The sequence below is a fragment of the Phyllostomus hastatus genome, unplaced genomic scaffold, assembly GCF_019186645.2.
Source record: "Phyllostomus hastatus isolate PE091 unplaced genomic scaffold, TTU_PhHast_1.1 phas_scaffold_1066, whole genome shotgun sequence".
Lineage (NCBI taxonomy): Eukaryota > Metazoa > Chordata > Mammalia > Chiroptera > Phyllostomidae > Phyllostomus > Phyllostomus hastatus.
Window position 1 is genome coordinate 27,222,202 of NW_025334004.1, and position 12,611 is coordinate 27,234,812.

The 12,611-nt window shown below is 64.7% G+C and overlaps 1 protein-coding gene across 3 annotated transcripts in view; it reads left to right on the forward strand.

The window, feature by feature from the left end:
- Positions 1-12,611, forward strand: part of GRK5 (G protein-coupled receptor kinase 5) — a 186,836-nt gene that overhangs the window by 164,536 nt on the left and 9,689 nt on the right. For 2 of the 3 annotated variants that reach the window (XM_045854447.1, XM_045854448.1), the window contains 5 exons: positions 2,329-2,429; positions 4,123-4,215; positions 8,341-8,404; positions 9,196-9,336; positions 11,750-11,940. In XM_045854447.1, the coding sequence (XP_045710403.1) occupies positions 2,329-2,429; positions 4,123-4,215; positions 8,341-8,404; positions 9,196-9,336; positions 11,750-11,940 (590 nt within the window). Of the gene's footprint in view, positions 1-2,328; positions 2,430-4,118; positions 4,216-8,340; positions 8,405-9,195; positions 9,337-11,749; positions 11,941-12,611 lie in introns of those variants that run through there. The other variant, XM_045854449.1, reaches the window with a different exon arrangement.

The window sequence follows — 12,611 nt, forward strand, 5'->3', positions numbered from 1 at the left end:
TTGCTGCTAAAAAAAAAAGGAAGTGTGAGAACCACAGAGTTTCCAAGCAGCCCCCTGCACACATGGCCAGGTGGAGCCAGGAAAGGGGAAAGGAGTGTCCTGTGAGGGTCTCACCTGGTCTCGTGCGTGTCCTCCTGGAGAGAAAGTGCTTTGCAGTTGAGGACCACACAGGGGTCACGTTTTAACAGACACCCCCCACCTGGTTCCCCTCGCACTGCGCCCAGCACCAGGCTGGGCCTCCTGCGGATACGGTGCGTCCTCCCTGGGTGACCTCCCATGACAAAGCAGCGCCCCCACCCCCACCCCCACCCGTATCTCTGTTCCGTCTTTGCGGACCCTCCCCAGGCCCGTCCTTGCGTCCTCTCCCGCTGACACACACACACGGCAGCCTCCGCTCTGGGCCAGCCGCCGCGCCCCGCACACCAGGGCGCCGCAGCAGCCCAGCTCTCTCCCCGAAGCGAATGTGCCCACGGCCTCGGGGCTTGTTCTGATGTGCCGCTGCTCCGACGTTCCGGCGTTCCTGGTCCCCGACGGACTCCGCTGCCAGAACTCCCAGCAAAGTTCCCCAAGTCTTAGAAGCGAAAACTAAAACAAAAAAAAACCCCAACCATCCATCGCTGAGACTTGAAGGACCTGCAGGGCCTCTCTGGGGCAGCTCCTTCCTGCTGCAGGGGAGGAGGTGGGGGCCCGAAACGGCCACGGGCAGGGGGCAGGGGTCAGGGGTCGGGCCGGAGCTCAGGGCCCCGGCCGCTCGGTCGGGCATCTTCTCTGCAGAAGGGGCGGCGGGCAGCCCCAGAAGCCAGCAGTGTGCGCTGGCTGCTCTTCTGTGGTCTCACTGCGCTGTCAGTGTGGGGACGGAGGGGCCCCCAGACGGAGTGGACAGCGCGGGGAGGGAGCCACCCCCACCCAGGACCGGCGACGGCCGCCCTCTGGGAGACTCTCCGGGATGTGTGATGTGGCTGGCTTTGTGTGCACCGCGTGTGTATACGGGTGGCATTTTCCATCACGGCGGCGGCGACCCCCACCCATGAGGCCTCCCCCGCCCAGGGGCTGGCAGGGCCCGGGGCAGGGCCCGGGAGGGGAGGGAACAAGGGGGAAGGCGGGCACTCGGAACGGGGGGGAACAGAAAATGAGCCCCTGGTTTCGCTCACCAGGCTGCTCCGCCTCCACCCTCAGGGTCAGTGCCGCGCGCCCCCCCACACCAGGCACCACCCAGTGGGCTTAGCAGAACGGTCAGCCCCACGGTCAGCCCCACGGTCGCATGGCACGAGCTGGGAGGAGAAAGCAAGTCTTTCCGATTTCAGCACCTTCGGCAAAGATGCATCTAGGCCCCACCCGCCTGAGCCCACTCCTGGCAGCTTTCTTCGTTATTCCCGTAATTCATTGGAAACTCACCGCGGGCCCCGCTGGTGGAGGGAGCCTGTTGGGGGGGGGGGGGAAGGGGGGCAGGGGGCGGGGGGGGGGGAGGCCTGCTGCTCCCAGGAGGACGGAGAAACTCGCACCCACCCTTCCAACTGGAAGTGTTCGGGCCAGGCGGCTTGACCGAGAAGGAGAACGAAGTGACAGCGGTGACATTTACCGCACGCTTCCCACCGTGTGCCAGGATCTGGGCCAAAGGCCGGACCTAAAGCTGTCACCGATTCGTTCTGGGAGAAGCTGTTGTTTCTGGTCATCTTCCTGATAACCGAGGCCGGACAGCCAAAACCGAGGTCCCCCAGCCACCAGCAGCAGATGGGGGACTCGGGCCCCGGGCTAGTGCCAAAGCCACACGTCACGTGGCTGCCGGGCCCCCTCCCCTAGCCGCTGTGCCGTCCTGTTCGCTTGCCCTTCTACCCCTTCCAGACCCTTCTGTACATGACCTTGAGGCTGCGCAGGGGTTCGTCTCGACTCTGCCCTCTGAGGGGGCAGCTCAGAGGGGCTGGGGGGCGTCAGCAAGCTCGGGGGGCTCGCTGGAGACCTGGACCTCAGCTCACAGCTCCTTCTGCCAGGAGCGCTCCCACAGCCTGTCTGGTTCCAGCCCCGGGCCCGGGACATGGGCATCATCCTCGATGCTCTGCACACGACGGCAGTGATGCTCCGAGGAGCCGTGCGACCTCCGGGGGTCACACCACCTGAAAGGGGCGGAGCAGAAATCTGACCTGAAGTCTGGGCTCATTCACCATCTTCCTGCTGCGGCACCCCCCTGCACCACCCGATGCCGGGCAGGCGGCCCAGGGCCCGGCTCGGGCAGGGAGGGGAAGGCGCACCCACGCCCAGCACCTGTGGGTGGCCCCGGACACCCTGCTCCTCCCTCGCACTGACCACCTCCTCTTCTCTTCTTCCCTCCAGTCCCCAGTTTTCATCGCCCAAGTTGGCCGGGACCTGGTCTCCCAGACGGAGGAGAAGCTCCTTCAGAGGCCCAGCAAGGAACTCTTCTCTGCCTGCGCACAGTAAGTGCTTCGGCGGCCTGGCCACCCCGGGCCCCTGCAGGCCAGCCTCCCTCCCTCCCGGGCCAGGGGCATCGGGCCCCTCCGCCCCTCTGGCATCCACACAGCGGCCCAGATGGGGCCGCCTCCAGCTTCCACCTGGAGCTCTGGGCACCGGGGGCAGGTCTCCAGGGGCCAAGGGCCCAGCCCAGCCACCCAGATGTCGGTGTGCTCCTTAAGAGGGGAAGGAGATACCAGGGGCTGAGTCCAAGGAACACATCTGCTTCAAAGGGTGTCGAGAGCAGTGGCTCTCCAGGCTGCCGACACCGAGGAATGTGGAAAAATGTGACCCGGTCCAGGTAGCTTGGAAACCCCTCCCAGACCCCCCAACCCCACTGCTGCCACCACCCCCAGCGGGTGGCGCTGCTGCAGGAGGGGGCTACAGGCTGCCTTCCCGGCCGCACCCCGTCACCTCCGCAGGCCACGCTGCGGCCCTCCTGGGCAGCGGACCTGCCGGTGGCTGTGGTGCCGGCTGTGTGCCAACTAAGGCCCCACCCAGCCCCTCGCACACACAGTGAAGGCATAACACACACAGGTTCACGCGCCCACGCACGCCACGCCCCATATGCTGACACGTGCCTGCGCACAGCCGTGCCTACCTGCCAAGAGGCACACCGTGGGCCCTGTCCGCCCTTGGATCCACAGGCGTCAGTTGGGCATCTGCCGTGTGCCTGGCGCTGGGTGCTGGGGAGAGAGACCCTGGTGACGGGGAGCCCAGTCCCAACGGTCCCAGAGCCTGCTGCCAGGTCGGGAGGACGGGAGGGCCGGCGGCTCCACATGCCGGGGGCGTGACCATGTGGCCGGGCACTCCGGGGAGGCAGCTGGGGCCCAGCCCTGTGAGGGGCCGAGCAGGGACCCCCGCAGCCGGAAGAGACCAGGTGGCTGCCCTCTGGGAGGCGGCCAAGGGGCTGGCCTGACACCGGGGCGGGTCCCCGGGCTGTTCCCGAGGAAGGGGCCATCCCGGCCCCCCGGGCCAGCCCCGGTTTTCAGGTTTGGCACGACGCAGCCCCCAGCTTGCCCCAACTGTGCGTGCGCCCTGCCTTCCTCGGGCCCCAAGCGCCCTGGCCGGACGGGCCAGCATTCCACTTTTCAAAGGGAGGAGGCCCACCCGTGCCCGTGGCCAGGCTCAGAACCCCCCAGGTCTGGCCTGGGGCCAGGCCCACAGCAGGGGACCCATAAATTCTGCTGCGGGGATGACAATCTGGCGGTTCTGCTGGTCCTGGACCAGATCCGGAGCCTGGGCCTCGGGGCCCACATCCCTGCTCTGCCCCCCACCACCCACCATCTCAGACTCCCTACCCCGCCCCTGTACCCAGTGAAATGGCCTCTGCTGTCATTTCGTCTCCTGTCCCTTCTGCAGAGAGATGTTCCTGACCCCCGACCCCCGGACCCTGGGTCATTTATGTGATGTTGGTTATTTACCATTGTGAAGTCCCTGTCACGAGGCCACCCGCCCACTCACTGGTGCACCCCGGGTCTGGGGTGTGCCCAGGGCAGGAACGCCAGTGCCCGGCGCGGGGTCAGCCAGGCAACCTCAAACCACCTTCTGGAAGGCTGGGGCTCCCGGCCCCTGTGTGCGCGCCGCCGGGGGTGGTCTGCCCGTCGGCCTTGGGGCCAGGATGATGAAGTGTCCCTCTCTGCCTTCCCTCCGAGCCAGGTCCGTGCACGACTACCTGAGTGGGGGGCCCTTCCGCGAGTACCTGGACAGCATGTACTTCGACCGCTTCCTGCAGTGGAAGTGGCTGGAAAGGTGAGCGCCCCCGGCCCTCCTGCCCCCCAGTGTGTGCCCAGGTGCGTGTTAGGAGGGGGCCAGGTTTTCTTTCCCCTGCGAAGTCACATAAAAACCAGCTACCTCCGTGGGCCCGTGGGCCAGATAAAAGGAACCATCTCCTCCTGTGAAGTAAGTTCTGTTTCCTAGACGTGCTGTGTGCTCACGAAAGTGTGCTCACACACACCCCTGCCCGCTCACACACGGGAACGCACAGCCTCTCCAGGCATCTTGTGCTGTTGGTTTGTGCTGGGGAGCCCTTCCCAGCCCTGCACACGAGGGGCTGCCGTCTTCCCTGAGGGAGCTGTGCGTCCCTCTTTTAACCAACCCCCACCGATGGGTCGGCTTAGTGTGCAGCCTTTCCTGAGGAGTGGAAAGCTTTGCACGTGTATCTTTATGTTTACGAGGACAACTGTAGGAAGTCCTAGCGGAGGAATTCCGGGGTCAAAAAGCCCCAGCTCTGAGCCGAGAGGGACGGCCAAGTTCCCCCCCAAGTGGCAGCCCCCAGTCTCCAGCCCTGCCTGCGCCCGCCCAGGGCCTGCTTCCCGCGGCGGCGTCAGCGGCACTGTTCTCGGTTTCCCATCCGGCAGCAGGCTTTCGTCCTCTTATCGTTTCACCCCCATTAGCAGATGAGACTGAGTGCATTTGCTTATTTGCTTTGCTGCCTTGTTCTTTGCAAAGGGCACACACACACACACACACACACACACACACCAGTGAGCGGGTGGGGCCGATGTGGCCAATGAGGAAGGAGAGATACAGCGGGGATGTGACGCGGCTGGCCTGGTCACCCAGCGGGCCCGGGGCGCACCGAGGGGCCCTGGCCCCGCGCCCCTAGCTCCGGGCTCTGCTCACCACACGGCTCAGGGTGTGCGGGGCGGGGTGCCCTGGCCCCTCCGTGCTGGGCAGAGCTGGGAGGCGTGGGTGGGAGCCTCCCCTCCCTCAGCCCGGAGTGCCCTGTGCCCCGAGCGAGGCCTGGCGCCCGTGAACCTCTGGGCACGCTGCGGTCCGAGGGCGAGGAGCCCGCCTGACCCTGCGTGTGCGCTCACCCCTGAGCCGGCCGAGTGCCCGGCAGGTGCTCAGGACGCCACAGGACGGGAGCCTCTGGAAGCTCCGTCCACGCCCTTCCCCGCCCACTTCGGGGAGCCCCAAGGAGGAGCACCTGGCCCGCCAGCCACCGGATGAAGTTTCTTCTCTCCGCCCCGCCCAGTGGGGGCGACAGAGAGCAGTGGATGCCCTTCTCTGCTGGCCCCCGGCCCCCGCACGTCACGGCTGCGGCAGGGGAGACCGAGGGGCGAAGGGCCGGGCCAGGCACTGGCCGGGGGGCAGGGAGCCCACAGCCTGGGCAGGGAGCCCAAGGGGCCTCGGAGGGGCTTCTCCCCTCCCTACACCATGGTCTCCTGCTCCCTCCCCACACCACGGTCTCCTGCTCTGTCCGTGGGGTCATGACGGTGCCGGCCTTGCCGGCTGGGCATGAAGACGAGATGAGGTCAGCGGCACGTGCCCAGGACAAGTCAGCCTTTGGGCCCCAGGAGGTGCACTGCTGAGCACGGCTGTGGTCATCACCAGGATGGTCAGCGTCCGCACGGCCGGCCTCCTCGTACGCCTGGTGTTGGGAGGAGCCGCTGACCCTAGGGAGGGGAGGCTTGGTCCCGCTTCTGCTGACCGCAGGGCAGCGGTGGGATGTGTTCATCGAGCCCCACCCCCACCCCGGAGCCCTGGGCTGCGTAACACATGACCCCAATCCGCACCCACTTTGCCGGGTGTGGCAGTGTGGGGTCAGGACGCCGAATGTGGGCTCCGTCGCAGGCTTCCTGGGCTCCGATTCCAACCCCAGCACTGACCAGCCGTGACCTTGGGCGACTCGTTTGACCTCTCAAAGCCTAAGAGTTCCCACCTGCAGGAAGGAGACAGTAACAGTCTCACCTCTCCAGGCTGGTGTGAGAACGACAGGAACCCATGTACAGGGCGCTGTGGGCAGTGGGAACTGGGAACAGAGAGCCCCCAGAGGGGACGCATCCCCTTGTCCTAGAGTTCCAATACTGACATCTGACACACAGCAGCCTTCAGAAGCCCTGTGGATGCAAATGCCATTTCAGTAGCTCCATGTGATTGGTGATGCCAAGCTCAGAGAGGTTGATGGACAGGCCCTGGTCACACAGCAAGAGCCTGGCAAGGCTGGAACCTGAACTCCGGGTCCCTCACTCAAGTGCTTCACCCCTGGCCCACCCAGCACTTCGGCTCCAACACAGTCCTTTAGCTGCGGCCCCGACCGTCATATTTCTCACCTGCACCAAGCACGTGAGATGGAGAAGTGGACTTTTTAAGTCTGAGAAGTGAAGCTCTTGTGCATTACGTTGCGGAAGTTTGCAGGGCAGGACCCTGGCCTAGACATGTCCTGAAGGACGCCCTGCCCTCTCCCGTCCCCCTGCTACCAAGACCATGGCCCCTGAGTGCTGTACTGCTGAAATATTAAAGGGATTTTTTCCCTCCCAAGGTTAACCGAGAAATTCCCCAGACATTGTATTACTACACTCATTCCCCCCAGCAGAGGGGTTCTGCGGTGATGCCGGCCGACTGTCTGTTCCCCACGTGCCGCCGTAAACTGGTCCGCCCGGGTGCCTTCCTGTGGTGTCCAGGGCAGCTGTAGGAACCGCTCCCAAGGCGCGTGGCGGGCACGTGGCGGGTTTCTCCAGGGCCCTGGCAGCTCCTGTGCAGGGGAAAGATGCAGGGCGACGGAGAGTCCTGCCAAGGCCACGTGCAGGCCACGCCCCGGGGTTCGGGCCGTCCTGGGAGAGCAGCACTGTGATTGCCGGCAAAGCCCCGGCTTCCTCCAGCACCCAGCAGCCAGGAGAGTTTCCCTGGAAGGTTCATTCGGGAGCTGCTGGGCGGCCAGAGGCTCACCGTCTTTCCAGAGCCGACCCGGTTCTTCAGCCCCATTCAATCTCACTCCAGCCTCCACCCACCGGGTCAGGACTCTAAGGGCGGGGTGGGAAGATGCCCCGAGAGAGTTCGGGAGCTCCAAGAGCCAGTCTTCACGGGGCAAAGCTGCTCGTCTACCGTTCACTCGCCGGTCGGCGGACACTCAGGTCCTTTCCATACCTCGGCTCTCACGGACGACACTGCCGCGGACCTGGGAGCAAAATGTGGTGCACGTTTACACGTGCACACAGGCTCTGGAATATTACTGGGCCGTTAAAAAGAGGGAGGCCCTGTCATACGTGACAGCGTGTGTAAACTCGGAGGGCGCTTGCTACGTGAGATAAGCCAGACGCAGAAAGACGCGCAGCATGTGACCTCGCTTGTACGTGGACTCTAAGGCAAACCCTCGGAGGCAGCGAGGAGACACGGTGTCGGGGGCGGGGGTGCTGGTCGGGGCGCACAGTGTCCGTTACCCCGACAAGTGAGCCCGGGGGGCCGACGTGCAGTGTGGTGGCAATAGGCCAATGCTGTGTTGTGTGCTTGAATGTGCTGAGGGGGTAACTCCCCAGTGTTCTCACCAGAAGGTCGGGGGGTGGGGAGGAGAGAGAGAGAGCGCAAGTGATTACGACTTCTTAAATTCCACTTCCGGCAGAGGGTTCTCCTCGTGTGGGAGCTCTGGGGAGACGCAATGAAGGGCCCTGCGGGTGGAGAGGCTGGGGGTGTGGCCGTCCTGCCGGGCATGGGGCAGGCTGAGATGGCAGGTGTGGGGAGGGCCCTGTCCTGTCTCCGGTCTCAGGCGTGTCCTCCCTGGGACTCTGAACCTCGGTGGCTCCCGGCCCCTCCCCTCTCCCTGCTCAGGGGTCACAGCTTCCTGCTGAGTTTAGCGCCCTGATTTGCATATGGGAGAGAGAGAGGGGGAACCACAGGGGAAGTCCCCTGAAGCTGCTGCAGCTCACTCTTTTCAAGCCTTCTGCTTTCCTCCCAGGCTGCAGGGCACCAAGGGCGGGTGGCCTGGGACTGGAGCACCCAGCCCCAGCGTAAGCCCTTGGGGGTCCCCTCCGCAGCGACGATTCCTGGGGGTCCCCGGGGCATGGAGTTGCACCTTGCGCTGGCCGCTTCAAAGCTGCCTTTGTCTGTTGCATGTGGGTCACCCATCTTAACCCCGGGATTCTTGCTTTTTTCCAGGCAACCGGTGACCAAAAACACTTTCCGGCAGTACCGCGTCCTGGGGAAAGGGGGCTTCGGGGAGGTGAGTGAGCGCCCACGTCTTCAGCTGAGAGTTCCTGTGCTCTGGCCCCCTTTCCTGTCCCTTCTGCACCTGCGAAAGGAGCTCCTGGTGCTCGCTGGTTGTGGGCCCCTGGTGCAGAGGAGGGTCAGGGGTGTCTGAAGGAGAAGGAGGGTGTGGACCGGCCTCGGGCGGGGTTCAAGTCCGAAGAGGAGAAACAGCGGTCCTGGCTGTGTTTGGAGGGAGAAATGAGGGCGGGGGAGGGGCCTGGCGGCCCTGCTGTGTCCGTCCGACCCTCCCGCTGGGGAGCAGGCCTGGTGGTTCTCCCGTAGAGAAGAGGAAAGCTGGCCTCCGGAGCCCTTAGGTGACCCAGCCCAGCGCCCACAGGCGGTGAGGGGCAGAGCTGAGACTGGCTCCCGAATGCCCTGTTTCCGTTCCTCTGCATGACAAACTCGGGGTTCCCGGGGGTCTCCCATCACTGACCCCCCAACTAGCATCTTCTGGCTTCAGCTAGTACCTGAAAATGCCCGGTTGGCACCGGTTGCATCTGGTTGGGAGCTGAGGGCAGAACATCGAGTCGTCTCTGAGAGCAGGACAGGGCTTTGGGCTTCAGCCGATCACCCAGACGGTGCTGTGGATGGCTCGCACTGCGCCTTCCAGGGCTTGGACCCGCCTCCGGGGAGGAGGGCAGAGGGCGCTGAAGCGGGATCCGGAGGGGAGGGTCCCCGGGCAGCCGCGGCTCCAGGTCAGGCACGGCCGGCTCCGGCTCCGTCAGTCTCCACGCCCCACACCCTTGGCTTCCCCTGGCACCACAGGTCTGCGCCTGCCAGGTTCGGGCCACGGGTAAGATGTACGCCTGCAAGCGCCTGGAGAAGAAGAGGATCAAAAAGAGGAAAGGGGAGTCCATGGCCCTCAACGAGAAGCAGATCCTGGAGAAGGTCAACAGCCGCTTCGTGGTGAGTGTTCGGGGCCCCGTGACAGGCCGGGGCTTCTGTCCCTCGGGGAAGTGGGCGGTGCCCCAGTGCGGCAGCTCCGCCCCCCCTCCCCCAGGAAAGTGGACTTCAGAGAGAGGAACTCCTGCAGAAAGGCAGTGAGACCCCAAGTCACCTCCATCCCAAGGCCCCTCGGGCCCGTGGTGGCTGACTCCGCCCTGCCCCTAGGCCAGCCGGGCTCCCCTCTGTGTGCGGGACAAAGACCTCTGTCCCGCAGGACCACCCTGTAAACTCCTTGGTGGACAAAGAAGCCCCCCACCCCGAGGCCCGCCGAGCCTGGAGCTCTGTTCCCACAGGCCCCCGCGGGCGGGCTTCCTCGGGGCGCGCACCCCGGTGCCGGCACCCTGACCCCGCACGCATCACCGCGTCTCTCCGTCCCTGCCACGCTCTGGGCAGTGACAGGGTCGCCCCGACTCCCCGCAGCCGCCAATGACCAGGACCGATCTGTCACTCACACAGTCCAGTCGGACCGGGCCGCCCCCCTCCACCTCACAGCCACCCCGTCTGCAGTCCTGGGGGCGTACGCCCAGGGGTGCACCCCTCACCGCCGCCCCCAGCCCGCTGGCCAGACTGGTCCCCGCGAGGGACAAGCCAGCTGCGGGAAACGTGGAGGAGGACGTGGCTGCTGGGGCAGCGCTCGGTGCCTCTGCCGCGGGTCCCTGTGGAAACGGTGTGTGTGTGAGGTGGAGGTTCCCACCGCCGAGGGACAAGGAAGGGGCTCGGAAGGGACTCGGAAGGCCCCCTTTCTGAGCAACCTCTCCACCGCGTTCGACTCACAGTGTTTAGCCAACAGCATCTTACCGGCCTCTTATGCTGCAGTACTTCTCCCCTTAAAAGATAGATTTTTAAGACATACCCAGACCTATAGCTGCGCCCTTCCCTTGATGCGCAAGGAAGAGAGAAGCCCTCCCCCGTGCAGCAGCAGCAGCAGCCCCCACAGATAGAGGGGCCCCTGGCTGGGGGCCACCGCGCTGGGGCTGCGGCCGTCCTGGCTCACGGTTGGCGGGTTTCTGGGGCTGCGTCCTCGGCCGGACGCCTTGGCGGAGGGACTGCTGTGGCAGAGGCTGTGTGCACCTCCCGGTCGGTAGCTGTCCCCAAGTGGCTCTGCAGGAAGGTGGCCCCGATTAAACTCCCACCAGCTGTGTGTGAGGACCAGACTCGCCATCGGCCTAGTGCTTCCGACATTCCCCAGAGAGGGGGTGGCTCTCCAAGGGGACAGAAGTGTGCCTCGCTGGGTCTCATCCCAGGCTGTCCCCACTGCCAGCCCCACCCAGGGTGACAGTGACACGTGGGAGGTGGTGGTGGAGGCCAACACCAGCCCTCATTTTGGCCTTGGGCCTTTTTGAATCCAGAACCTTCCTCTGTGCTGTTGGGCCCCTTCAATAGGGACCACTGGTCACCGCCTCCAGGCTGGTGGTGGAGCCCTCAGGGGCGGTGCTGGCTCTTTTGGGGGCTAGTGATGGTGGGTCCTTCTCGGGGAAAGGGTTGGAGTGCCACATCGTCGAGGCCTGGGCCTTCCTCCACTGAGCCCTGTCCTCTGCCCCAGTGGGGCGTTCCACAGCGTTCCCCTTGGGGTCCTTCCTCGTGGCCACCTGGCCAGGTGTGGGGCTGGGGGCAGCGGCGGCTGGTGCCAGAGCACAGTTCCCAGAGCTCTGTCACCTTCCGCACCATTCTGTCTCCTTCCCTCAGACAGAACCCTTTGTTCCTGGGGTTTGCCCCCAAGTTTTATGGCGCAGCCCGGCCCCAGCCTGGTCCGTGCGGCCAGATTTCATTTGTACCAACCCGCTGAGTGGAGACCCGGCCCCTCCCCCTGCCGCTGCCCCGTGGCCCCATCCACAGAGCCGGGGGCGGCTGGGCTCCATCGGCGAGGGACTGGGTCCTCTCTGTTGAGGGTCCCTCTGCCCAGGCGTGTCCCGTGTGCAAGGGTCTTGGCCAATTGTGTTCTGCTTGGTGAAGCCCCTCTGGTCCCTGCGGCGCCCCTGCACTAACGATGCCCAAAGAGCGCGTGGCCCTGCCGTGCTCGACCCGCCAACACAGCGACTCGGCTTCGACCAGCTGGTGCACACACGTGCTTTTGTGGTGTAAACGCAGGGGTGCCTTCCTGGCAGGATCCCCGAAACAGCAGGCGGCCAGCCTGCCCCTCCCCCTTGCCTCCCCACCTGACACCACCTGGGTGGAAGGTGTGAGTCCTTCCCCAGCTGCGAGGGGCAGCGGGCGGGCGCGCTGAGGCTGGCTGGGTTGGAGGCCAGCGGGCGTGAAGCTGCTGTAGCTCCCCTGGCCCGGTGCCCCCCCACCCCGGCTTCGAGGACCCGGAGGAGGCGGGCGGAAGTGGAGGGTGGTCGCAGGACCTCACCTCGGTCCTGTCTCGTGCTCCCAGGTGAACCTGGCCTATGCCTACGAGACCAAGGACGCGCTGTGCTTGGTTCTGACCATCATGAACGGGGGGGACCTGAAGTTCCACATCTACAACATGGGGAACCCCGGCTTCGAGGAGGAGCGGGCCTTGTTCTACGCGGCCGAGATCCTGTGCGGCTTGGAAGACCTGCACCTGGAAAACACCGTCTACAGGTGAGTGCTCGTGGGGCGTGGAGACCCGCCCCTTCCCCCGGAACTGAGGCCAGGCTACTTCTCTTGCAGGTGAGGGTGCTCGGGTCGGACAGACCCCCGCCCTGACCCTGAGTGAGGAGGTGGGCTGCTTAGGGGGCCCAGACATCCGGGTGCCCTCCAGTCCCCCCCAGGCCAGTGCCCGGGGTCGCTCAGCGGCGCCTGGGGGACAGGCCCTGGACCCCGCTCCAGGAAGACTCCAGGCCTCTGTCCGCCCCTCGCGGCCCGGTCCTACAGGACCGGCGTCCGGACTCGGAGCGGCGGCCTTCATGCCTGTCTCGCCGCCCTCCGCAGAGATTCTGAAACGCGGCGCGCTCGCACGTTTTCAGAAGAAGACTGCTAAAATAGTCTATCCTGTGTCTAAACAGTGGCCGACACTGATATTCTGAAATCGAACAGTTCCTTCGCAGCTTTAAAGGTATCGGTGGGATCCGATTGCTGTAGCCAGTTGATTTCCAGCATCATTTATCTAAAAAAAAAAAAAAAGCATAAAACTCTTTAATGGTGAGGAATTTCCAACCATTTTCTACTTCCCTCCTTCCTCACAAAATGTTATCATAATGGAATATATATTTTTGCCTAAAAGCCTTTCATTGAAATAGGTGGCTACATATAAGATTTTTTTTTTAATTTCC